This window comes from Rhinatrema bivittatum, chromosome 7 (assembly GCF_901001135.1).
Source record: "Rhinatrema bivittatum chromosome 7, aRhiBiv1.1, whole genome shotgun sequence".
NCBI lineage: Eukaryota > Metazoa > Chordata > Amphibia > Gymnophiona > Rhinatrematidae > Rhinatrema > Rhinatrema bivittatum.
The window spans coordinates 94,575,076-94,602,204 of record NC_042621.1 but is presented as its reverse complement, the minus strand read 5'-3'; the positions used below and the strand labels follow the sequence as shown (position 1 = coordinate 94,602,204).

Genomic DNA, 27,129 nt, shown 5'->3' with positions numbered 1-27,129 from the left:
TTCTGATCTATCTATGACACAACATATTTCCGCTCTTACAAAGAAATCTTTTTATAAACTTCATCTCTTAAAAAGACTAAGGGCCTTATTTTCTAAATGTATCGCACGCGGTAAAGGATGTTTCACACGCGAAATGTCCCTTTTCGCGTGCACTACCAAAATGGGGGCGGAGTCGGCCCCGGAAGAGGAGGAGTCGGGGCATCACCGGGGCCGACTCTGCGAAGCCGCCGCGGATGACGAAAAGGTAAGGCCCTTTTCGCGTCCTATTTCACTCCCAATAGCTACACCTCCTATGGTGGCGCTATTGGGTGCGATTGCTGCCGGCTAGCGCAGGCCCGCCCCCCCGTTTCGGCCCCCCGCCCCTCATTTCCTAAAGTATCTCAGGCCTGCGATACTTTAGAAAATGAGGCCCTAAGTCCTTTGCTGTTCTCACAAGACTTTTGTACTGTTCTGCAATCCTTGATTTTCTTGGGGTTAGACTACTGCAATGTGCTTTATTTAGGCTTATCTGATGCCACGATTCACCCATTACAACTGGTACTTCTCGCAGAAATCATATTACTCCCGTTCTTTATTCTTTTCACTGGCTTCCAATAAAATTCAGAATTCAATACAAAATCCTCTCCATCATCCATTCTCTTATTTACAACTCCTCTTCAACCTGGCTATGTACTACATTACGCATCTACAAACCTATAAGACAGCTGAGATCATTGTCAAAAAACCTCTTGGATATACCTTCAGTCAAACTAGCAAGACTAGACATAACACCTAAAAGAGCTTTTTCTGTGGCTGGCCCTGCTCTCTGGAACTCCTCACCAGACTCTCTCCGCCTCATACCAAATACTCCACAATTTAAGAAATCTTTAACACTATTTATTTCAAATATCATTCAACACCTTCATTACAGAACAATCATAAGTACTTCCACACTCATTAGTTCTTTCAGTTTTCCCCCTCCCGGTTTCCCTCCCCCCCCCCCTCCTTTCCATCCCTACTTAATTTAAGAATTCTTGCGGTTCTTTGGCACTTATGTTAATTACATATTGTATAAACACTTTTTAGATTTTTAGTTACCTATGTTGGTTTTTTTCTATTTTATACTTATTTTATTGTCTCAACGTCTGCAGATTATGTTTGTTTTAGTTGTAAACCGTTTCGATTAAATTTTAAATAAATTTTTAAATAACTAAATAAATCAAACAAGATAGACTATTAATCCATACACAGAGGCTACAGGTAACAGAATACCCATACCAAACACAGAATAAGTGACCAGAAATTAGAAATAGAAATAGGCAAACTGTAGTGTGCAAAATGCAATATATGAAATAGACCTTCCCAAACCTTACAAAGAATATAAAAGACTTCATGCACTGAAAGTTTGTATAATCCTGGGGGCAAAGAGTAGAAGCAGCAGAATAGGTTGTAAAATGTCATCCAACCAGTTACCATACTGACTATCACCAGAATGTAGAACCTATCCTTATTGTTCTTTCTGTACTCTGAAAACTGGCCTCAAAGTGGTTAAAAAAATTAATTAAATAACCGAAAAAAGTGCATAATACGAACAGTAATAATGAAATTGTATTATGAAGTGGCTGTGGTGTTGGCAGGTCCACAAATACTTTGAAAATCCTATGGTGGCCAGTGCAGTGATATTTTTATCCTGCCCTAAGCCCACTGTATGCCAACCTCCATCCCCTGGAGAAATGTACTCCTGCTGTCCACAGGACAGTCACCTTTCCCCACAGAGAATCTAAAAGGTTCGCTATTTAAAAATTGTGCAAACTGACTTTCAGGTTTACTGCACTTTTCAAATCCTTTTGAAAATTGCCCATTTTAGGGGTAATCTTGCGACATCTTAATTCAAATTCAAATCAAATACAGGCATAAAGTTATATCAATTTTCAAGGTGCATTCACACAGGTAAGTTCGCTTTAAAAGTTATGCCAGCAAATACACCTGCACGCAGTTACATCTGCTAATTGTGCACCGATTTCTTTTTTTCAGGAAAATATACTTGCATACTTTTGAAAATGCAAGAGCATGCAGGCCAATGCAACCCCCCTCCCCAACGCCATACCAGGGAATACCTCCACTCAGACTGGGTAAACTTCTTTGCATACGTTTGTAAGTTTCCTCGCATATCGGGCAGGTGAATTTCTAAAAGGTGATTTCTGCTGGCAAAGCACAGTTTTACCCGTGGAAATGACTCTGAAATGATCCTCCCCCCCCCCCCCCCCCCCATAAATCCCTTTGGTAACATACAAATTGTCATGCACATAAAGGTTTTCTGAATCTGTATCATTTTGGACAAGCCGTCACACTTTACTGTTCGACATTGCTAGTGTTTAAGCTGTTCATCTTCCAGTTCCTAGTTCCCTGTAAAGCCTGTTTGCTGCATTTTGTTCTATGTAAACCGATGTGATGTTCCCAACGAATGTCGGTCTATAAAAACGTTCAGATAAAATAAATACATTTGTCAGTATCTGTTGCAGAAACAAGGCGGGAAATTTGCCTCATTCTTCAAAGTAAAGCAAAAGCGCTTTCTGCATATGTTTTTGTTTGCCTGCTGTTTCGGTAGGGACTTTATTCTACCAGAAGTTGCAGGAAATTAAATGCTTGTCTAAAAGATTTGCTATTTAAAAATTGTGCAAACTGACTTTCAGGTTGTTTTTGCTCCACTTTCATCCAGTCCTCTTTATGGCCATTCAAGAGTCGAGACCCCTGCAGTAGACTTCAGTTTTCTGCTTGTGAAGCGATTTGTAGTATTAAAAATGAGGTGTTCTGTATCTGTATAACCCAGCCCAAAAAAGCAGTCAGGTAAGTTGCTAATGTTTTATTGCTTTAGATTCCCCTGGCAAATACATATTCTGCTAGATTTTATCCAGAAAAGATCCGGGACTGATTTCTATGCACATTCATAAGAGCACTGGAACTCACACGATGCTGCTGGTGTCTGACAAGCAAAACTGAAATTCAAAACTAACATTTTATGCAAAAGCGTAAACAGACCGTCTGGTGAACTTACTCACAATGAGCAACTGCCAAACTGCCTCAAAAAACAGTTGCCTCGGACAAGGGGAACCAAGCCAGCATTTTCCACCTTAGTTTCAGCCTCGTCTCTGTGCAGATCCTTTCCTTGCTTATTTGTTAAATCTCTGACTCCAAAATAAAACTGAAAGTAAACTGAAAAGGAATTCCCCCTGAAATATTGGCAGTTGTCGCTCAAAAAGAAAAAAAAAAACACAGGGAGGGAAGGATAGGCAGGCTGCAGGATGAGAGGGCTCAATACCACAGATATAAAGAGATTAAAAAAAACAAAAAACCATGCCCAGATACACATCTCTCACAATCTCGGGTCCTTGGTATGTGGTGCAGCAGAGTTGGTAGACCAGATCTTAAAGCAGAGGCATTTTTAGGTACCTTATAGACTCGGGGCACAGGCCTATAAGCCCTCCCTTCCCTCGATATGTTGATATGTAAACAACTCAGTTATGATCGGCAGCTTCCCATGCCCCTCCTAGAACAATCCTGTAACACACATAGTTGGCTATCACGCTTTTGAATATTAAATCTTCTCTGTTCTATGTTCCCATCAGGAAGTCAAACTATATGACCTGTGACAGGGAAGCAACTCCATTTCTCCTGATCATGCACCAGAGAAAAATAAATATTCAAATTCTGGTGTCACATCAGTAACAGCAACACAAACTCCCTCTAGTATCAGGAACACTGTAAAATAATTCAAACCTCTGTGCATAAAATGTATTTATTGCTATTTATATGCCAATGCCAGAGGATCTAAGCAGCTTACAGGAAGAACCTGCAGAAACTAGCTACTCCATAACATACTAACTGCCAGACTCAAATAGTAACAACCTTACCCATGAAAAGGCAGCTTCACAAATATTACACCAGGCCTTAAAACACCAATATAACTCCTTTTAGGAAAATGGAACAAGTCAGGCTGCTATAGACCTCTACACAGAAAATACATGCTAATAGAATACCTCACCTCGGTCACACATGCAGAACATGGATAGACCTCACCAAATACAGAATAAAGGGATCATTAAGTACAAATAGAAATAGATAAAAATTGAATTGGAAACCACAAGAAGCCAGACTCTGTATGCAGAGACGCAAAGGAAAATCAGAAACATCACAGTTAAGTCAAGAAATTTAAAACATTAATCATAATAGTAAAAACATACTAATAAAAAGAATAAATATTTCAAATCATCTGACAAATAGAATAATATCCAGTAGCTAAAAACCCAGATTAACATTTTAAAAAATTTTCCAAACACCAAAAAAAATGTCAAAACAGCAAACACATAACTTCCAATAATTAAAACTAATAGGGATAAAAAATTCTTGGCTTGCCATACCTGGGAACTTTTGATTTCAGTCACTCTGAAATTGTCATGGATTATTTGGGACAGGGAAAGGGTACACAAACTTTATCTTTTCTCTTTCTCTCTCATATACACTCATTCTCCACCACACACTTTCATTCTTTCTTTCATATACACTCCCACATATTCAAAAATAGCCAGATCTTTCAATACTAAAGTTTCAAAGGCTGACAACAAAGGGTTAGGTGGATCCAGGGAGATTTCAGCATGACTTTATATCAAGTTTCAATTTATCCTGACTAGCCCTGCTGTCAGCATAATAATCAGCAATTTTTAATCTTATAAAACACTTATATAACTCAGTCCTACCGGTAGTAGTAAAAGAATCATATTTCAAGGTGAGTCTTATAAAAAAGAATTTTTTTAGGATGTATTGGCTCATATCTATTTATATATTTTTAAATAGTGAGCATGTGATATGTTTGCGTGTATTATAAGTGGAGTAATGAATATATGATGTATTTTTAGAAACATTTTGGGTCTATTATAAATTGTTATATAAATTTTTGATTCTGCACACGAAGGTACATTTTAAAAGCTCGGCACACGCCAAAAACAGGAGGTATACAAATGTGTCTGGCCGGCGCATGCCAAGCGGATTTTAATAGGTACTCGCATGTGCGCTTATCTCCCGCTACACGCACAAATGAAAAGTTCTTGAAAGGGGCTAGGAGTGGGCGTGGCCTGGGAAAGGCATGGGCGTTCCTGGATTTCAACTTCAATTTTGCACACAAATACTTAAGGCACACAGAAGCACACCGGGGTCCTCTGCCGCGTAACTTTACTTCTGCTATGGAGGACGAGTAATTAATAAGATAATGCAAATTAGATCGGTGCATATATGCGCATATGTTATAAAATGGCTGCATCCCTGAGCGCAGGCCGACGAACATGCACACATGTGCGCCCACATGCCTGTTTAAAAGTTTGTCATGTTGTATTAATATCACTTTTGTATTATATCTGCATCTCTATGGAATAAAATATTAAAAGTTTTACGTTTTTGAAAAATAATTGTTAAATGTGTAGATTACTGGAGACATAATTGTGTGGGTTCTTTTTGAATTAGTATTTTATAATTGTTTTTATATGAACATTCAAAAGTACAGACTTCTGAGGCAAAAATATCACTTACAACATGCATATTATATGTGCATGCACTGCTAAGGTACCAACCAGAAAACTCTGCAAAAAAGACTCTTGGAACTCATATGGAATTACACCTTTTGTAATGAATGTTGGGTCTGGGATTGGCCCTCAAAAAACCATGAATAAATGGAATGACCATTGCAATATAGTAAACCTCCCAAACAAAAACAACCCTAACCCTAACAATCAGAAATAACCTTATTACACTAAGCCCTAGAACACCAATACACCTCTCCTATTAGGAAAACAAAACAAATCAGACTGCTATAGATCCTACCCAGAAACTGCATGCCAGCAAAATACCCTACTTTGGTCACACATGCAGAACACAAATGGATCCTGGCCAAATACAGAATAAAGAGAACAGAAAATACAAATAAAAATGTGCAGAGAGGAACTGTACTGGAACCCACAACAAGCCAACCTCTATATGCAGAGCAACAATGGAAAAACAGAAGCATTACCATTTTTCATAAAACATTAAATAATAAAATAAAGAAATATAGATCATAATAGTAAAACCATATTCATAAAAAGAATAAATGTGTCAAACTAGTTAATGACTAGAATATCAAAAATGTCCAAAATACCAATAAAATATTTCAAAACAGCAGGCACATCAAACACCAAGCAATAATTAAAACAAATAAGAATAAAAAAAATTCCTCTCTCCGTATCTAGGAACTTTTCATTTCCAGATGCCCTGATATTGTTGTGATTAATGGGGAGAGAAGGAGAAGACACACACATACCCACACACACACACACCCCAAGCAGGCTCCCATTCACACACACACACATTCCAAACAGGCTTCCATTCACACATACACACACAGAGTCAAGGCAGGCTCCCATTCCTACATACACACAAAACTCAAGCAGGCTCCCATTCAAACACACACACACAACCTAGGCAGGCTCCCATTCACACATATACACACATCCCAGGCAGGATCCCGAGTTCCATTCATACATACACACACATATCCCAGGCAGACTCCTATTCACACACACACTCCCCCCACACACCTATGCAGCAGGCTTCCAATCTCTCACACTCCCATGCAGGCAAGCTTCCTCTCACACTTAGGTAGGCTTTCTTCCTCTCTCTCTGTCTCTCCCTTACTCACCCACACATGCACACGGCAGATAGACTATTCCATGGCCACCTACGGCACAGGTCTCTCCTCATTTTTAGCCGCCAGCAGTTCGGGCTCCATTGGAGACCGCAGCCTCTCCTCATTTTGGCACCAGCAGGTTGGGCTCCAGCTCCACTAGCAGTCCCATGACCTCTTCTGCTGCTGCCACCTTTCCAGATATGCCACCCCATGCAAATGCATTGTATACATACCCGGTTATGCTGGGCCTTGCATTGTACATTCCTACAGCATACTAATAGCTTTTTTTAGTTATTTTTTTTAAATATGCCTCTATATTATTTACCATTACTTTTAATTCCATTTATCTGATACATTCATTTTTTGTCTCTTTCTTCTGTATCCTTTTCTATAATAGATGATTTTAAATCAGGTTTATATGTTATTATATTTGTTTTTTTTATATACTGCTCTAGAAGAAAAAGCAATATTTTTACAACTTCTAATTTTTACTTTTTATCTAATTTTTTATTTTCTTTGCAATTTATAAATTATATCACTTTATTATAATAGATATTATATGTTCAATTGTCAATCATGTATAGACATAAAACATAAAATTTAACTTAGATATGTCTATTACATGATTGACAGATTGAACATAAGAATATAAGATTTACCAAACTGGGTCATCCCCTTTTTCATTATGATTGCCCTTCTCTGTACTTTTTCTAACTCTTTTTTCCTGGGGTTGGGCTGTGCGATATGCCCGAAATGGCCATAATGCAATTCGTGATACATTTTTTGAATTGCAATTTGCAGGGGTGTGCATTCGTTTGCAACGTATTGGCAATCTGCAACCTATATGCCATATTCGTTGTATTTTTGGGGGTCACAAAACATATGGCGAAACCCCATGAATACAATGTATCACTAATGAATAAATCCCGCACCCTCCTGATCCCCCCAAGACTTGCCAAAAGTCCCTGGTGGTCCAGTGGGGGTCCTGGAGCGATCTCCTGCACTCGGGCTGTCGGCTGCCGGTATTCAAAATGGCGCCGATAGCCTTTGCCCTTACTATGTCACAGGGGCTATCGGCGCCATTTTGAATACCGGCAGCCGACAGCCCGAGTGCAGGAGATCGCTCCAGGACCCCCACTGGACCACCAGGGACTTTTGGCAAGTCTTGGGGGGGGGGGGGTCAGGAGGGTGGGGGGTTGTAGTAAATTAAATTTAAAGGGTTGGGATGGGGTTTTTTGAGGGAAATGAATACATATGTAACTAATGAACGGATCGGGGTCCCCCGAGAACGGATGCAAGAGATTTGGGTCCCAACGAATATGAATACCGAATGGGATGAATCCGTCCCTGCTGCACATCCCTAGCATTTTGGCCATTTCTGGCCTTAAGAGGAGAGAAGAGAGAGGAGGAGAGGGGAGAGGAGTGGAGTGGAGAGAAAGAAAGAGCCTCTGGGGAGGGCATCACTGTGTGCACCTATTTATATCTCTATAGGAGGGCCATCTAATAGTTCAAGGTGAGGTGTTGGTGGTGGTTTAGGGTTTAGGGACCAGTTTCGCATGTAGAATGAGATGTGCGAACAGCACAATACACCTTGATAAAGATTTGACATCATTTGGAGTGAGGAAAGTCTCACAAAGATGAAATTTCTACTATGTTCTTTCATCTTCACATGGTGTACTGTGCTGTTTGTACATCTCACTCTACATGCAAAACTGACCCCTAAACCACCACCACCACCACCTTACCTCGACCTTTAGATGGCCCTTCTACAGAGATATAAATACTTCACTACTATGAGGGCCTTGTAGATAGGGGGAGGGGGAGGGAGAGAGAGACTAAGGACAAGATGTGAAAAATAGGGATTATCACAGGGTGCGCTAAGTTTACCAATGCGAAGCAATAAGATACCGTTTGGTGCAGTAATTTTAAAATTTCCCTAAACGCCCATTTTTCTTAATGCGGGCATTATTACTGCATTAATAACGCATTTTGATGAATCTGGGGTAAGTTAGTTGGACAAGTAGCGCCGCCGAAATATGCCCGCACCCCACCCACTGACTATCTGACTAACTACTTAGCTGGATATGTGACTTATCCAGCTAAGTGGTGACTGCTGAACATAGCTGGATATTCAGCAGCCGCTACTTACTTGGATAAATCCTACTTATCCAGCTAAATAGAGTTTGAATATTGACCTCCTTAAAACTAGCAAACAATTCCAACACTGGCAAACAATTTGACACTATTAAACAAATACTATATTTTACCAGCTCAGAGAATCAGTCTTTTTTCACACCATACAAATAATTCTAACCTTGGCAAACAAATGCTATCTTTTACTAGCTCAGAGAATCATAGTCTATGTTCCCACTACAAAAACAATTCTAACACTGGCAAACAAATACTAGCCTTACAACTAGCAAACAATATAAATAGCAAGTAATATTAACCCTCAAGTATTATTTTTTTCTCTTAAAATTTAAGTATTTCTTCCCAGCAAGTCCAAATTTCCCACGAGCAAATGAAGGTTCCACTGACAGCACTCCCTCTGGATTTAGTTTATTTTATGTTCAGTTAAGTTATATTTCTGCATATTATATGTCTCATTTACCGACTTCTCATTTACAAACAGCTATACTGTACTCACATTTGCTACTGATTCACATATTATTACAACATTGGACATTTTTTATTTTATTCAATTCAATTTTAACTTGATTACTCCAGTATTTTATTTCCCTCTTATAATCTTACTGGGCTGCACTATTTCACCAGAGACTGTTAATCTGTACTCATTATTTATTTCCAAACATTTGATATTCTGCTTTTTTCCAAGACAGGTCTCAAAGCAGATTATAGTAAATTAAAATGGATTAACAAGTCAGAATTAGAATCAGAGTCTTGGATAATAGATCTGTTTGCTCTCCAAGGCAAATGCTCATGGGTGGTGGGACTAGGTAATTTTAACAAACAGTACTAGTACTAAGGGGGTCATTCTCTATGCTATCGCATGCGAAAAGGGACTTTTCGCATGCGATTGCTAGGTTGGGGCGGAGTCAGCCCCGGAAGAAGGCGGAGTCGGCCCCGGAAGAGGTGTAGTTATTCGGCGCGAAAGCCGGCAGCGATCGCACCGCAGAGGTGTGATCGCTGCCAGCTATCGCAGGACCGCCCCCCGCTTCGCTCCCCCGCCCCCCATTACCGCCGGATTCTCTAAGGTCGCAGACCTTAGAGAATCCAGGCCTAAGATATTTATAGTACAAAATCAGTACCAGAACCAGGGACTTGAATAATAACTCTAATGCCCTCCAAGCCAAATGCTCATGGGTGGCAGAACTTAGTTATCTTAAAAAGCAGACTGAAATTAAAATATATTTGGGTGGACAGACAAGTGTAGATCAGAACAGAGTCTGGAGCAACAGCTCTATTTGCCCTCCAGGTCGGGTACTCATGAGTAGAGGGCTAGGTTGCTTTAACAAACTGACTGGGAAAAGGTCTGGTTGAATAGCTATGCCTTTGCTTTCTTTTTTAAAGTGAGGTAGCACAGTTCAAAGCAGATAGGAAGCGGAACCTTGTTCCAGATGTTGGAGGCAAAGCAGATGAAGGCCTTCTGTCTTGTGCAAGTTAGCTTTGCAGACATCAAAGGAGGGGAGGCAAGAAGGGGTACTTGTAAGGACTGGAGTTCTTTTGTTAGAATGTAGGCAGTAAGGAGAAGCGAGAGATATTCCAGTGCCTGCTTATTCACGCATTTGAAGGTGAAGCAAATGATCTTGAAGTTTATCCTGGCTTCAACAGGGAGCCAATGAAGATTATGTAGGATGAGCCTTATATGGTCTGAAGATTTGCCTCCTACCAGGAATTGTAACTATATCAGATTAGTCTTGGAAATGCCATTTAATACCGAGTTACAATAATCCGAATGACCGGTGATAACTGCATGAATGACAGAAACCAGGTTGTGCTGATCGAGTTAGCTATGTAATTGCCAGATCTGGCAGAGGTGCATGAAGGAAGCTTTCACTACTTTGCTGATGTGGGCGATCATCGACCGATTATGGTCAAGTTGGACCCCCTAGGCTTGGGTCAGATTATTTGGGTTGGAGAGGGGTTCCTGATAGGAATGATTGGGCAAGTAAAGTGGCCATGGTGGCTCATTCAGAGGAGTTTTGATTTGGAGGGGTTGAGTTTAAGCTTATGTTTGTGGAGCCATTGTGCTACTGCTGTGAGACAGTTGTTGAGATTGGAGATGGGGTAGTTTGATTGATTCCTATATTAACACTAAGTTGGATGCCATCAGCAAATGCATAGCAATTGATGTTGAAGGTTTGAATAAGGTCACAAATTGGTCAAATGTAAATATTGAAGAGAATCAGGGAAAGAATAGAGCCTTGTGGCATACTACAAGTGAGGGCTCTAAAAGTCCATACAAAAAGATTGAGTTCATCCCTTTTAAATTTAGATTTAAAAATCCTTGCGAAAATATTAGCTAGTAGACTAAATACAGTGTTGCCTTCCCTAATTCATTATGATCAATCGGGGTTTATACCCGGAAGATGAGCAGGGGACAACCTACGTAAAATAATTAATTTAATGTGGAAAGCTAGGAGGCGGCAAATCCCTTCTGTGTTAATGGCTGTGGATGCGGAAAAAGCCTTCGATAGAGTCCATTGGGGGGTTTTGTTTCGCATCCTCCAGAAGGTGGGATTGGGGACTAATTTTAGAACATGGATCTCGGCTATGTATTCCTCACCAAAGGTCTGTATCAAGGTAAATGGCTCTTATACCCCTATTTTTGAACTGGGCAGAGGAACCAGGCAAGGTTGCCCCTTGTCCCCACTTTTGTTTGCCCTTTTTATGGAGCCTGTGGGTGTGACTATTAGACAAAATGCTGACATCAAGGGGATAGCTATAGGTGAGACACAATATACAATTTTGCTATTTGTGGATGATATCCTCTTTTCTATTGCTCACCGCCAACTTACCTTGCCCATTTTGGTTCGGGAGATGGATAGATTTAGTCTGATATCGGGTTTTAAGGTTAACATGACAAAAACCGAAATTTTTAATGTTTTCCTTACCAAAGAGCAGGCTTTGAACCTATAGGCTCATTTTCCTTTTAAGTGGACTTCTCAGAGCATTAAAATACTCGGGCATTCATCTGGGAGCAGACTGGAAGCAGTTATTTGCTTTAAATTACACCCTCCTGATGGCAAAAACAGTTAAGGATCTTGAAATTTGGAGACCGTATATGCTTTCCTGGCTGGGGAGAGTAGCAGTCATAAAGATGAACGTCCTGCCATGGTGGTTATACCTATTTCATACGCTCCCAATAGAACTCCCAAATAAGTTTCTGAAAGCCCTACACACTAAAGTCTTTCACTTTATTTGACGTAAAAGGCCTCCTCGCATTGCGAGACATGTTCTTCAACGCCCTAAAAGTAGGGGGGGGGGGTGGCTGTTCCGAATTTTTAAAAATACTATCAGGCAGCCCAACTCCGTGTGGTACCGGAATGGACTGAACCAATGGTTCAATGGGCAGTTATTGAACAAACAACTAATAAGGCAACTACATTATATCATCGTTTATGGGGACTACCCAGGCAAGGATGGGAGGAAGAGGTCTGTAATCCCTTTAGAAAGGTGACTTACATGGAACAGACTTAGTTTTTGGGTACTTGCCAGGTTCTTATGGCCTGGATTGGCCACTGTTGGAAACAGGATGCTGGGCTTGATGGACCCTTGGTCTGACCCAGGATGGCATTTTCTTATGTTCTTATGTTTGAAAATGATCCCAGGAAAGCTGCCTGTACACAATCACCTTGAATTTGTACTCAGAGGGTTTCTGGAAAATTTTTGTTTGCCTGCTGTTTCAGTAGGGACTTTATTCTCCTACCAGAAGTTGCAGGAAATGAAATGCTTGTCTAAAAGATTCCCTATTTTAAAATTGTGCAAACTGACTTTCAGGTTGACTGCACTTTTTTGCTCCACTTTCATCCAGTCCTCTTTATGGCCATTCAAGAGTCGAGACCCCTGCAGTAGACTTCAGTTTTCTGCTTGTGAAGCGATTTGTAGTGTTAAAAATGAAGTGTTCTGTATAACCCAGCCCAAAAAAAAACCAAACAGTCGGGTAAGTTGCTAATGTTTTATTGCTTTAGATTCCCCTGGCAAATACATATTCTGCTAGATTTTATCCAGAAAAGATCCGGGACTGATTTCTATGCACATTCATAAGAGCACTGGAACTCACACGATGCTGCTGGTGTCTGACAAGCAAAATTGAAATTCAAAACTAACATTTTATGCAAAAGCGTAAACAGACTGTCTGGTGAACTTACTCACAATGAGCAACTGCCAAACTGCATCAAAAAACAGTTGCCTCGGACAAGGGGAACCAAGCCAGCATTTTCCACCTTAGTTTCGGTCTTGTCTCTGTGCAGATCCTTTCCTTGCTTATTTTTTAAATCTCTGGTTCCACAGTAAAACTGAAAGTAAACTGAAACAGAATTCCCCCCTTAAATAGTGGCAGTTGTTTCTAAAAAAAAAAATACAGGGAGGGAGAAGTAGATCCAGAATTCATAATGATGGGTTTGGGCAAAGGTTGGAGGGTGAGCAGGCTCAGTGCCACAGATATAAAGATATCACAAAACATGCTGCGTGTATCTCCCTTTCTGAGGCTCTTTCTCCATGCCCAGAGACACAGTAGAGTTGGAAGATCAGCTCCCATAGGTGTGGCCCTTCTGGTGATTCTGCATGTTCTGCTACAAGGGAAATGTTCTTTGAGGGCAAAGGGTCTTAACCTTATCTACTGCAGGGTTAGGCTGATTCCATCCCTTTGGTACTTCAGCCTTGTCTGTGGCCGCATTGCCAGTGCCTTTGGATAGGAAGCGCAGCACAGCTGTATGCATTATGATGGTAACTTTCAAGCCGGCGCACGTGCGCACGTTTGCATGCATACGTCAGCCCGCACCCTGGGACGCAGCCGCTTTATAACATACGCACGCATCTGCACGCATGTTATAAAATAGCCTGGCTGCGCACACATGTGCACAAAATTTTAAGTGGGCGCATGCATGGGCATGCAAATTCCGCTTCTACCACATAAACCGGGGGATTTTAAAAGGGGCGCGTGCCGACGGTATTCCCAGTTTTACCAGTTTGTTTCCATTTTACCCAGTTAAAAGATAGGTCCTCCAAACTCCCCCTACTTTAATAGCTTTCACTCCCCCCAATTAGTCCCGATGCTTAAAGCCCTGCAGATCTACCTAATTTTCTGTAATTATTTGTATACTTTTTATTTATTTATTTGTTTGTTTGTTGAGTTTTATATACCGTCATTCGGTGAAGCCATCACAACGGTTTACAAGATCAAAGTGTAATTTTCTTAACAATTGTGAATTAAGGTATAACAGATACATATTAAACAAAAAGTTAATCTTTTATAGTCCAGAAGAAAATCATTTTTGAGTGAGGAGTTTGGTGTTGGTTGGAGACAAGTTATTTTTGTGGATTTGGTTGGAAGCTCCTTTGGGAGTTAGGATGTTGTGAAGTTTGAATGTTAATGTAGAACAACCATGTTTTTAGATCTTTTTTGAAAGTTTTGAGGTTAGGTTGGGTTCTCAAATCTTTTGGGAGGGAGTTCCATATTTTAGGGCAGGCAATGGAAAAAGCTCTTTCTCTGGTTGTTGTCAAGTGAGCATCTCTGTTGGGGGGGACAGTTAAGCGGCCTGTGTTGTTTGAACGTAAGTTTCTTTGGGGATTCTGAAGGGTTATGTTTAGGCCAGTTTGACCTTCATTGTTTAGTAATTTATGTATGATGGTCATTGATTTGTGTAGTGAAATCAGTATAGGCGTTATGTGGTCATTCTTCTTTGTTCCTGTCAGAATTCTGGCTGCTGAGTTTTGCAAAATCTGGAGAGGCTTGAGGTTGGAAGATGATGTTCCAATCAGTAGGGAGTTGCAGTAGTCGATGGTTGAGAATATGAGAAGTTGTAATACAGTTCTGAAGTCGTAAGGGTTAAGAAATGGTTTCAAACGACTTAGGGTTAATAGTTTATGATATCCCTCTTTGATTTTGTTTGATATATGGTTCTTGAATGAAAGTTCTTCGTCAATAATAATTCCTAGGTTTCTGGTGTGGGTGACAGGGAGTATTGAGTTCATTTGATTGTTAAGTAATAGTAGGGGTGGTGGAGTTGGATTGGGTTTTTTATCCATGAGGATTATTTCAGTTTTGTCGATGTTGATTATGAGTTTCAGTGATGTTAGGACGTGTTTAATTGAGACAAGTAGAGCAGATGTTTCTTTGTACGTTTCTTCAATTGAATTTTGGATGGGAATTAGAAGTTGAATATCGTCAGCATAGAGGAAGTGGGTGATTCCATTATCTTTATCTTTATTTTTATTTATCAATTTCAAAAGATATACATAAGCATAACTTGTAACAGCAATACAAGCAGAATAAGTAAATAAGAAAACATGTAAAACAAAATTTAAAAAAAACAACTGCTTGCCTAGAGTCCATAACTTGAGAGATACAATCTACAATCCAAGCATATTAACTTAGCATAATAAGAAAACCATGAAAACAGCAGAAATTATCAATTTTTATACTGGAGGCCTGCCCCTTATCACCAAAATCCAAAGACTTTACACGTTTTTAGAGTCAAGAAAGAAACTGAGTTGAGATGGTTGAAAGGATAGATATTTAACACTATTCAAAACGAGAATACATTTACATGGATATCGCACCCATAGGCACTGCTACAGCTGCTATGTGTCAAGGAGAGCTGGCGGGTCCTCTGCAAAAGAGAAAGCAGCATGGCCTCATCGAAACTGACAGCGTGTTTGGCGTGGCCCTGCTGCTTTTCCACTTAACTAAGGCCGCACTTAACACACCAGTGATTTCGGTGGGGCTATGCTGCTGAGCAGGAGGAGGAGGAGCATGCCCCTACCAGAAGTAGCCCAATGTCCCGTGGCAAGAAGTCATTCCCTTGGCCTCAGGAGCTGAAGAAGGAGACTATTGCTGCCTTTTAAGTCAAGGAGGAAGTGAGTGAGCGGGAGAATGTGTGCAGGAAAGTAAGAGAGCATGTGTGCATGTCTGGGGGAGAGAGTGAGAGAGAACATGTGCAATTGTGTGTGGGAAAGTGATGGAGACCATGTGTTTGTGTATGGGAGAGTGAAAGAGCACATGTGTTTGTGTGGGGAAGAGTGAGAGAGAGCATGTGTGTTTGTATGTGGGAGAGTGAGAGCAGTGTGTTTGTGTGTGGAACGGAGAGGGAGCATGTGTGCTTGTGTTTGGGAAAGTGAGAGAGCATGTGTGTGTATGAGAGGGAGCACGTGTGTACATAACTACCCTAGTTACTCTCTGCCTGCTAATCCATAACAATTTCAAGGCATCTGGAAATCAAATGTTCCAAGGTATGGATAATGGGGAATTTTTTAAATCCTTATTTTAATTGTTAGGTATTATTTGATATATCTGTTTTGAAATATTGTATTGATGTTTGGAAAACTGTTATATGAGTTCTTAATTATTCTATTCATTAAGGGCCAGATTTTTAAAGGAGCGCACACAGGGTACATTTGTGCGCGCTACCTGGCGTGCACAAATGTATACCCGATTTTATAACATGCATGTGCTGCCCAACGCATGTTATAAACTTCAGGGTCAGCGCACCCAAGGGGGTGCACACTTGTGCACGCCAAGACCAAGGGGAGCCCCGATGGCTTTACCCGTTGCCTCCAAGGCCGCTCCGAAATTGGAGCGGCCTTGGAGGGAACTTTTTTTTCGATCCCCCCCACCTTTCCCTCCCTTCCCCTATCTAACCTACCCCCGGCCCTACCTAAATACCCCCCTACCTTATTTGATGGAGTTACGCCTCTGGCAGGCATAGCTTGCGCACGGCGGCGCACCATCACCTGGCACAGCCGCTATGCCAGAGGACTCGGGCCTGCCCCCGGACCGCCCCCAGATTCCTCCATTTCAAAGCCCCAGGACATATGCGCATCCCGGGGCTTGCTCAGCGCGCGCAGGGGTAAGTTTTCGGGGGTTACACGCGTATATTACATGTGTAACCCTTTGAAAATCTACCCCTAATTGTTTTGAAAAATTCTATTTATTGGTATGGTTTTACTAATTTTGTTTTATGAGGAATGACAATGTTTCTGCCTTTTACAGTGCATACAAAATTTGGCTTGAGGCAGTTTCCAGTTTGGTTTTTGTCTGTACAATTCTATTTATACTGTATGGTCTCTTTATTCTGTATTTGAGGGCTATCTGTGTTTTACATGTGCGAGTGAAGTGAGATATTTCATTAGTGTGTATTTTCTATGTAGGGATCTATAGCAGCTTGGATTGTTCTGTTTTCCTAATAGGGGTGAAACCCCTCCTCACAAGACATGGAGGGTTTGAGCATGCTACCATTTAAGTGAACTACAGCAGAGAAAAAAAGGAGGATAAAGCAACTATGTAACTTGAGCTGCCAACCCAGGAAATGGAAAAGATTGCCAGACCCGTTACTGTGAAAGTGCTTAAATGACCATTGAATAGTTTAGTCAGAGATTTAAGTAGGGGATTTGCATGTCACAGCCCCTTGGACTACTGCTGGTAATTTTGCAGTGAAATATCACTAAAAATCAAAGAATTCAAATTCCTAAATTACAGAACTATGACTGGGAAAGAGATTTATGAGAGAAATGTACTGAAAAACAGTTCTAGGAAGAAAACAGAATCTCAACCTGACTAACAAGGGTATTTAGACAATTGGGTACCAGTTCCCAGACAACACAAGATAGCCAGGCAGGTTGGATATGCATGTATATGATCTTTTTCCTTGGTCCTGCCTGGGTCCTGGTCTTTTGGCTGAGAGAAGATGACCCACACAGGGTCAGACAACAGAGAAAGCAAAAGCCAATCTGAGAAAAGGTAACTTATCCAGGCTGGGTAGCAGCAAATGACTGTCCATGAGCTTAGCAGAGCTAAAATCACTGAAAGCTGAGACTGAGGAGGGCCTGAATCATTGAACACTAAATAGCCATGAGCCTAGTGGAGCTATAAAATCCAAGCCAGGGGAAAACTCTCCTACCAAGGGAGGAGAACTGAAGGACAGCAGCAGATCTGAAGATCAAGCTGTCCCCCTTATGCAAAGGAACTCCAGCGGCAGATCCAGTGGTGGAGCAGTCCTCCCTTGATCAAGGGGACCACAGCAGCAGATCTGGAGGTGGAGCAGTCCCCCATTGAGCAAGGGGACCCCAACAGCAGATCCAAAGGTAGAGCATTCCCCCTTGAGTAAGTGGACACCAGTGGCAGGTCCAGAGGTGCAGTTGGGTCCCCCAAGGGAACATAGACTACAGCAGAGGTCCAGGAGACAGAGGTAGGTGCACCAGGAGGGTGTGGACCCCAGCAGCAGTCCAGGAGGTAGAGTCAAGATCCTCAGGAGGGTGTGGACCCTAGCAGTAGACCAGGAGGCAGAGTCAGATCCCCCAGGAGGGCATGGACCCTGCAGCAGTTCAGAAAGTAGAGTTGGGACCCCAGCAGAAGACCAGGAAGCAGAGTCAGATCTCCCAGTAGGGTATGGACCCAGCAGCAGTTCAGGAGGCAGAGTTGGGTCCCCCAGGAGGGCTTGGACCCCAGCGGTAGGCTAGTAGGTAGAGTCAGGTTCCTCAGGAGGGCATGGACCACTGCAGCAGTTCAGGAGGTAGAGTTGTGTCCCAAGGAGGGCGTGGACCCCAGCAGCAGACCAGGAGACAGAGTCAGATTCCCCAGGAGGGCGTGGACTACCATAGCAGTTCAGAAAGTAGAGTTGGGTCCCCTAGGAAGGTGTGGAACCCAGTAGAAGACCAGGAGGCAGTCAGATCCCCCATGAGGGCATGGACCCATCAGCAGTTCAGGAGGCAGAGTTGGGTCCCCCAGCAGGGCATGGACACCAGTGGCAGACCAGGAGGTAGAATCAGGTTCCTCAGGAGGGCATCGACCACTGCAGAAGTTGAGAAGGTAGAGTTGGGTCCTCCAGGAGGATGTGGACCCAAGCAGCAGACCAGGAGGCAGAGTCAGATCCCGCAGGAGGGCATGGACTACCACAGCAATTCAGGAAGTAGAGTTGGGTCCCCCAGGAGGGTGTGGACTCCAGCAGAAGAGCAGGAGGCAGTCAGATCCTCCAGGAGGGCATAGACCCAGCAGGAGGCAGAGTTGGGTCCCTCAGGAGGATGTGAACCCCAGTGACAGACCAGGAGTCAGAGTCAGATCACCCAGGAGGGTGTGTATGACCACATCAGGTCAGAAGGCAAAGTTGGGTCCCCCAGGAGGGCATGGACTCCAGTGGCAGTCCAGGAGGTGGTCAGGTTCCGGAGGAGGGTGTGGACCACTGCAGCAGTTCAAGAAGTAGAGTTGGGTCACCCAGGAGGGTGTGGACCCTAGCAGCAGACCAGGAGGCAGAGTCAGATCCCCCAGGAGGGCATGGTCCCAGCAGCAGTTCAGGAGGCAGAGTTGGGTCCCCCAGGAGGGCATGGACCCCAGTGGCAGACCAGGAGGTAGAGTCATGTTCCTCAGGAGGATGTGGACCACTGCAGCAGTTCAGGAGGCAGAGATGGGTTCCCAGGAGAATGTGGACTCCAGTGGTAGTCCAGGAGGTAGAGTCAGGTCCCCCAGGAGGGCAGAGACCCCAGCAATAGACCAAGAGGTGGAATTGGGTCCCCTAGGAGGGTGGGGACCCCAGCTTTGGCACTGATATTTCAGTGGAGCAGATCTCTCAGCAGAGCAGAAAGAGATGGTTTAGATACAACGGACCCTTCCAGGCAAACACTGCCCACCAGGCAAGTTGCATCTTTTCACTTGGGTGAAATTGGGATAAAAGGGGGAAGATAATAATGCTTGAGTAAGAGAGAACACAAGAAGTCTCTTCTATTCTATATGGTGGTATACCATGGGGGCCAACAACCCCAAATTGCCATATATTAACTGCTCTTGCTATCTAATCTATTTATTTATGTATTTATTTATTTACTTATTTAAAGGTTTTTCTAAACCGACATTCATAGGGTAACATCATATCAGTTTCCATGGAACATGACATACAGCAAAAGTGCTTTACAGAGAACTAAAAAATAATGGTAACTGGTAACAATAATGAAAAAACAATAATACATAATGATATTGCAAAATTATATTACAACTGCAAAAGTGCATAAGGAGGGGAAGAAGATTAGAGTAGCAGGAGGAAGGGCTGAGGAAGTAGAAATGAGGAAGGAAGGGTGAAAGAAAAAAGGGGGGAAGATAATGTATAGATAATCAATAAACAAGGTACAAAGTTGCGATTATATAAAACAGGTACAAAAATTGCGAGTATATAAAATAGGAACAGCATTTTGATTACCAGATGAAGGGACACATGAGAGAGAGAGAGGATCAGGTGAAGGCTTGTTTGAATAACCAGGTTTTAAGTTTTTGTTTGAATGTTTTTGGGCAGAACTCTTGACGGAGATCAGAGGGCATAGCTTTCCAGATTGCTGGCCCTGCTATGGATAGGGCACGCTCTTTAGTTGTGGTGAGGTGTGTAGACTTGGTGGGTGGTGTGTGTAAGGTAGCAGAATAGTGAGATCTAGTTGGTCTATTGGAATTGTGGAAGTATAGGGAGTCATTGAGCCAGTGCATGTGGTGGGTATGTACAGTTTTGTGTATGATAGATAAAGTTTTATAGCGTATCCGTGCGGTAATAGGGAGCCAATGTAATTCTTTGATATTAAGGGTAATATGTTCAGTTCTACGAGTGTTAGTGAGAATGCTGGCTGGAGCATTTTGGAGCATTTGGAGAGGGAGGATAGTATTTTTGGGGAGGCCCAGAAGGAGGGCATTACAGTAGTCTATTTTTGTGAGGATCAATGATTGCAGTACTGTACGAAAATCACAGAGATGGAGAAGGGGTATGTAATTTGAAGTAGCAATCCTTTATCGTGGTGTTGATGAATTTTTTTAGGTTACGTTGATTGTCAATGATGACTCCGAGGTCTCTCACATATTGTGATGGGGTGATTGTAGGGGGGAGGGGGAGGGGTTGGGAGTGGATGCTAGGATTGTGGGAATGGGGGGATATGATCATGATTTCAGTTTTGTCTGGGTTGAGGGCAAGGTTAATGCTAGTGAGAACTGTGTTGATGGCTGTGAGGGCGGATTCCCAGGTTTTGAGGGCGTTGTGTAATGAATCTGTAATAGGGATGTTGATTTGTATGTCATCCGCATAAATGAAGTGTGTAAGACCCAGTTCAGAGAGGAGGTGACAGAGAGGCAGTATGTATATGTTAAAAAGAGTAGAGGATAGGGAGGAACCTTGGGGAACACCATGGGATAAGTTGTGGGCTTGGGATTCCATATTGCCAATATTGACTTTGTATTGCCTATTTTTAAGGTAGGATTTGAATTAGCGGAGACAAATATCAGAGATGCCAATTTCCTTAAGGCTATTGAGTAGAATGTTGTGGCTTATGGTGTCGAAGGCGGAGGAAATATTGAGCATGGCAAGTATGTAGGAGTGTCCTTTATCCAACCCCCGTGAGGAGGGAATCTGTAAGCGAAATCAGGAGGGTTTCAGTGCTGAAGTGCCTACGGAAGCCGAATTGAGATGGGAAAAGTATATTATGTTTTTCTTGGAAGTCAGTAAGTTGAGTGTTTACTGCTTTTTCCAGGATTTTTGTTAGGAATAGTAGATTGGAGATAGGGCGATAGTTGCTTAGCTCTGTGGGATCGAGTTTAGGTTTCTTAAGGATAGGTTTAATAATGGCTTGTTTAAGAAGTATAGGGACTTCGCTGAGTGTAATAGAGCGGTTGATGATGTTGGCAAGGGGTTGTGCTATTATATTGGGGATGGTCAGGAGGGATTTGGTGGGAATGGTGTCAGGCGGGTGTGAGGCGGGTTTGATTTTCGTTAAGATGGATTCAATTTCTGTGGAAGCAATGGTGTCAAAGGTGTTGAGGGAAGTGATGGGGTTGTGAGGGAGGGCTTTAGTGGGGTGGAGAGTAGTAGGGAAGCGTGTCATGTTCTTGGATATTTTGTCATGGAAATATTATGCTAGATCATCACATTTAGTTTTGGCATCTTCTTCGGGTATGGGCGGGGAGGTGGTTTTGGTCAAATCAGAGACATAAGTAAAAAGGGCATTGGAATTGAATTGGAGGTTGTGCATTCTCTTAGCGTGGAAGTCTCGCTTGGTTTTGAGGATCTTCTCACGGTAGTTATCATTATGTAGGGAGGATTTATATTTAGCTAGTTGTGTAAGTGATGGGTCTTTTCGCCAGTTCTTTTCAAGGTTCCTAAGGTTATGTTTCATCATTTTTAATTTTGGGGTGTACCAGGGTTTTTTAGAGGTGTGAGTGGGGTTAAGTTTTTTTGATTGTAGTGGGCAGATTTTGTCAGCGATATTGCTAGTACGTGAGTTCCATGATGTGATTGCAGAGTTGGTGTCGGTCATGTCAAGTTTATGTAGATCATTAGTGAGGGCTGAGATAAGATCATCTTTGGAGCAGGGTTTGCGGAAGTGGATAGTATTACATATAGCATGTATTCGGGGGGCTGAGTTTTTTATTGATAAATTTGCTTGGATGAGGTAGTGATCAGACCAGGGTACTGGGGTATAGGTAGGAGTGTCTGGTGAGATGCAGTTGTTAGTAAATACAAGGTCCAGAGTGTGACCTGCTTTGTGCATTGTGTTAGTTAAAATTTGCTTGAAGCCCATTGCATTGAGGAAGGACAGGATAGTTTCACATGTGGGGGAGAGAGGCACTGAGTCAACGTGGATGTTGAAGTCTCCGAGAATGATAGCGGGAGTGTCAATATTTATATTCTGAGCTATAAATTCGATGAGAGGAGATGAATTTTTGTCAAGGAGACTGGGGGGGGTGTAGACTAAGCAGATCTGTAGTTGCAGGGATTTAAAAAGACCAATTTCAAATTTGGGGACAGTACGGACAGTGTGGGATATAAATTTAAGGTCTTGTTTTGCTGCAAGGAGGAGTCCTCCACCCCTCTTTTTGGGTCTAGGTATAGAGAAGAAATCATAGATGTGATTAGGGAGTTGATTGAGCAGAACTGTGTCCGTGTCCATAAGCCAGGTCTCAGTGATGGTACAGATATCGGGTTTTTCATCTAGGAGAATGTCATGGAGAATGGGGGTTTTTTGACTATAGATTGGGAATTGAAGAGAAAGAGAGTGAAGGCTGTGAGGCCGATGAGTTGGGTGAGAGGGGTGAGCATCATTGGTAGCAGTTATTTGGCTTGATATGTGGTGTGGGTGAGTGAGTGATTGATTTGGAGTAGTGGTATTTGAAAATGGGAATTGAGTGTCCGAGCATGTTTTAAGCTGTGTGGGGGGGAGTGGGATTTGCGGAGCAGAGTCTGGGTAGGTGGGCTGGGACAGTGCAGTGGGGAGTGGGGCCAGTGGGCAGAGGGAAGAAGGAAAATGGGGGGAGGGAGAGACTTGTGGGAAGTAGAGATGACACTAAGGATCAACACTAAGGGGCGCACCAAGCTCCTTGGCATGCCCCATAGGCACGCGACGCCAGCGCACAACGCCTAGGGTTGCGGCCTTACTTTAGCAGCCCAGGTAGGTCGCCAACGAGTGATGTCACCAAGGGGGCCATCCAAACACGTTGGGAGGTGCGGTGTAGAAATATATATAGTTGGGGTAAACTGAGACTACTAACCACGACTAGATAAGTGTACTGTTTGATATCCTATTAGCAATGTACATAGTAATGTAGAGGTGTGTATGCTTGTATAGTCTAATAAACCTGCATATATTTGTACATACTGCCAGCCTTGTTCACAGTCCCATTTGTTTTCCTGGGGAGAAGGGATTGAAATCCCATTCACTAACACCTTCTTCCCCAGGTGGAGGCACTAGGCGCCAAGAACAGGAGGATTGACGGAGTCTATCATGGTGGGCTCACGTCAGGTTGGTCCTGGACCCAGGAAGGCCCTGTGAGATAAGCAGTCAAGGAGGCTCATGTGACTATGAGTCTTTTTGTTCACACACTTCTCCAGGGTGATCTAATTTATTTATTTATGTATTTATTGAAAGGCTTTTATATACCGATGTTCATGTACTGGTACGTATCACGTCGGTTTACATGGAACCAAAGTTGGAAATTACATCGAACAGGAAGGTATAATTAACAGGGCTAACTTCGTAAGAACGTATAGTTAAAGCTAAGAATGACTTAAAATTAAAATTAACATTATTACTAATAACTTATAACTTATTACAGATAACAGATAACAAATAACAGTCAGCAAACTTGGATTTACGACAGACTTAAGAAGCGTGGGTGCATATTAAAGTACAACTAACAGGAGGGTTTATGGTTACGGCATCGTTATGGAGTGGCTGCAGCAATTAAAAGGAAGGGCCTAAACCAGGGTGAGGGAAAGAGAGAAGTGGAGGAGGAGGGGGGCCATGACCTGACAAGGGAGGCATCACGGCTACTCTTGTTTGCCCAAGGCACAATCCCCAAGACTCACGGTGGGATAGGTGGGAGTGCCTTACTTTTCCTGTACAGACTTGTCAGACCTGCTCACTGCCCAACCATAATGGAGAAGCTCCCAAGGAAATGGAAAATGAAGAAAGTCTCTCAAGGTGATTGGTCTATCAGAGGGAGAGGACTGGCACATCTGCTTGCTGCCTGCTCACTCCCGCATACCTGGTTAATGAATTTTGCACACCAGATGCATGCTCTACACTTTTTTGAACCAGACTCCAAACCTTTTACCCTCATTTCAGTATATTCAAGTCACTTTTCATTTTCACTCCTGCCCCAGTGTATCTGGTGTGCGGAATACTTTCCTCCATGCCTTCCACAACGTCACAATAATAGTTACTGAAAATGGGAGGCAATGGGAAGGAATGGAATTCCAATGTAAAAATACTTTATCTCAGGGAGGAAGGGAGGGCAGCATCCCCAAAATATGTCTGCTTAGGGTCCCTAGCAAGCTAGCACCATTCTGTGCTTCTCCTGCTCCAAATCCTGATCTGAACACCTCACCACCATTCTCCATTCACTGCAGCTCCTGCACTTGCACTCTGTCCTACACTTCCTACCCCATTCTCAATCCTGTGCACCTCACATTCCACGCTCAAAGCCATTCACCTCCTATTGCAGCTTTTGATCTCATGTGCCTCACACACTTCTCTCCATCCTACGCACTCTTCACCCCCTGCCATCCTCAATGCCACACGCACCCCACCCAGTACTCAATCTCAGGTGCCTCCACACAGCCCAGCACAGATTTAGCACCTCCTTCTTGCCCAGGCACTAACCCTATCCCATCCCACGCAGCACTCAATCTCAAATGCCTCCCTTCCATCCATCTATTGTTCCAAATTGCTTCCATTCCATCCATCCAGGATTAAATCCTGGGAAATTTCCCCACCCCTGCCTCCCATCTATAACTCGATCCTGTATGTACTCAATCCCAGACGCCTCTCTCCCACCCATCACTCTTTCACCAAAGTTGCTACACCCATATGACGCCTCTTCTCAAGTTTACTGTACTGGCTCCCTATCCATGTCCACATACAGTTCACCTTCTCATGTTCACCTACAAGAGTCTTTGCTCTGCAGATCTTCTCTACTTTGCCTCTGTTATTTCTCCCTATATCTCTCCACTCATTAGGCAAGCCACGCCTATCTATGCCCTTCTTCCCTATCGCCAAGTCCCAACTCCGTGATTTCCACCTGGCTGCATCGTATGGTTGGAATAGACTTTCTGAGTTGGTGCGTCGTGCTCCCCCTCTTGCCTTATTCAATTCCAGTCTAAAAGCAAATCTTTTTTAGGCTGCTTCTAAAACAAAACCCCTGATTATCTCATTTGCTTAATAAAAGAAATTCCCAAAGTCTCTTTTGCCCTTCATGTTTGTCTTGATTAGATTGTAAGCTCTACTGAGCAGGGACTGCCTCATGTTTTTGTACAGTGCTTCGTACATTGAGTAGCACTGTAGAAGTGATAAGTAGTCATATAGGAAGCTTCAAATGGAGGAGTAGCCTAGTGGTTAGCGCAGTGGGCTCTGAACCAGGAGACAAGAGTTTTATTCCCACTGTCGCTCCTTGTGACCTTGGGCAAGTCACTTTATTCTCCATTGCCTTAGGTACAAACTTAGGGCCGGGTTTTAAAAGGGTTACACACCTAACCCTTAAAAAAAAAACCCTGTGCTTGCTGAGCCTATTTTGCATAGACTCGGTGGCACACATAATTCCCGGGGCTTCTCAAAGGGGGCGTGGTGGGTGGCATGAATTTTAGGGTGTGGTGCTGCCCGGGGGCGTGGTCGAGGCCTCTGGACCAGCCCCCGGTTCGGGTGATGGCGTGCCAGCAGCCCGCTGGCGCGTGCAGTGTTAGGCCTGCCTCCGGCAGGTGTAACTTCAACAACAAAGGTAGGGGGAAGGGTTAGATAGGGCCGGGGGGGTGGGTTAAGGAGGGGAAGGTGTGGGGGGGGGGTGGGTAGAAGGAAAGTTCCCTCCGAGGCCGCTCCGCAAGGGGGTGCACAAATGTGCACCCCCTTGTGTGCGCCGACCCTGGATTTTATAAGATACGCGCGGCTACGCGTGTAACTTATAAAATCCGGCGTACTTTTGTTCGCGCCTGGTGCGCGAACAAAAGTACGCGCGCGCGTAGATTTAAAAAATCTACCCCTTAGATTGTAAGCCCTCTAGGGATAGGGAAATACCTACAGTACCTGTATGTAATCCACTTTGAAGTGCTGAAAAAAGTGCAAAAAGTGGAATATAAATCTAAATAAATAAATAGCAGCAGCACTCAATCCTAGACATCTCTCTCACACTACCCATTGCTTAATCCTAGGCATCTCCCTCCCACCTAACACTCAATTCTAGGAACTTCCTGCACCCTTCCCAGTGTTTAATCCCAGGCACCTGAGGATCTCCCTCTTTGAGTCCAGCAGTTAATCTCTCCCACCCAGCACTCAGGGTTGAGCATCTCTCTCACACAGTCCAGCAGTAAAAGCTGGGTACCTTCCTCCCTTGCCTAGCACTCAGTTCCAGGCACCTCCCAGTAATTATGCTCAATCCCGAGGACCTCCTCTCAATTCCAGGTGTTCTCCTCCCCATTCTCAAATCCCAGATGCCCGCTCTTGAATGTGCACTTCCCCCACCTTACCATGCTCAGCCATGGGGGCTTTCCTCCTTGCTGTCTAGCAGTCACTCGTTTTCCTGCCCCGTGCCTTGTCATGCACACACACCCAGACACGGTCGTTTGTTTTTTTTATCAATTTCTTATCTGAGCGCTTGGAGAGAGAGCCTGCTCAGGAAGCATTGTGAAACCGAAACTCTTCTTGCTCTGGCCTCTATGTTCTAGTTGAAACCTTTGCTGGGAAAACACGTGATTAGAGGTAAAGCAAGAGACTGAAAACAGCCCCAACCTACAGTTTGTTTTCTTGCCGTT

At 43.2% G+C, this 27,129-nt stretch overlaps 1 protein-coding gene across 1 annotated transcript in view; it reads right to left on the bottom strand.

The window, feature by feature from the left end:
• LOC115096168 (protein NLRC5-like) overlaps positions 1-26,912 on the bottom strand; it is a 126,307-nt gene extending 99,395 nt beyond the window's left edge. Inside the window, exon 1 of the mRNA XM_029610680.1 lies at positions 26,845-26,912. Within this exon, the coding sequence (XP_029466540.1) occupies positions 26,845-26,847 (3 nt within the window). The 5' untranslated portion in view covers positions 26,848-26,912. The remainder of the gene's footprint in view (positions 1-26,844) is intronic.
• Between the last annotated feature and the right edge of the window lie 217 nt (positions 26,913-27,129).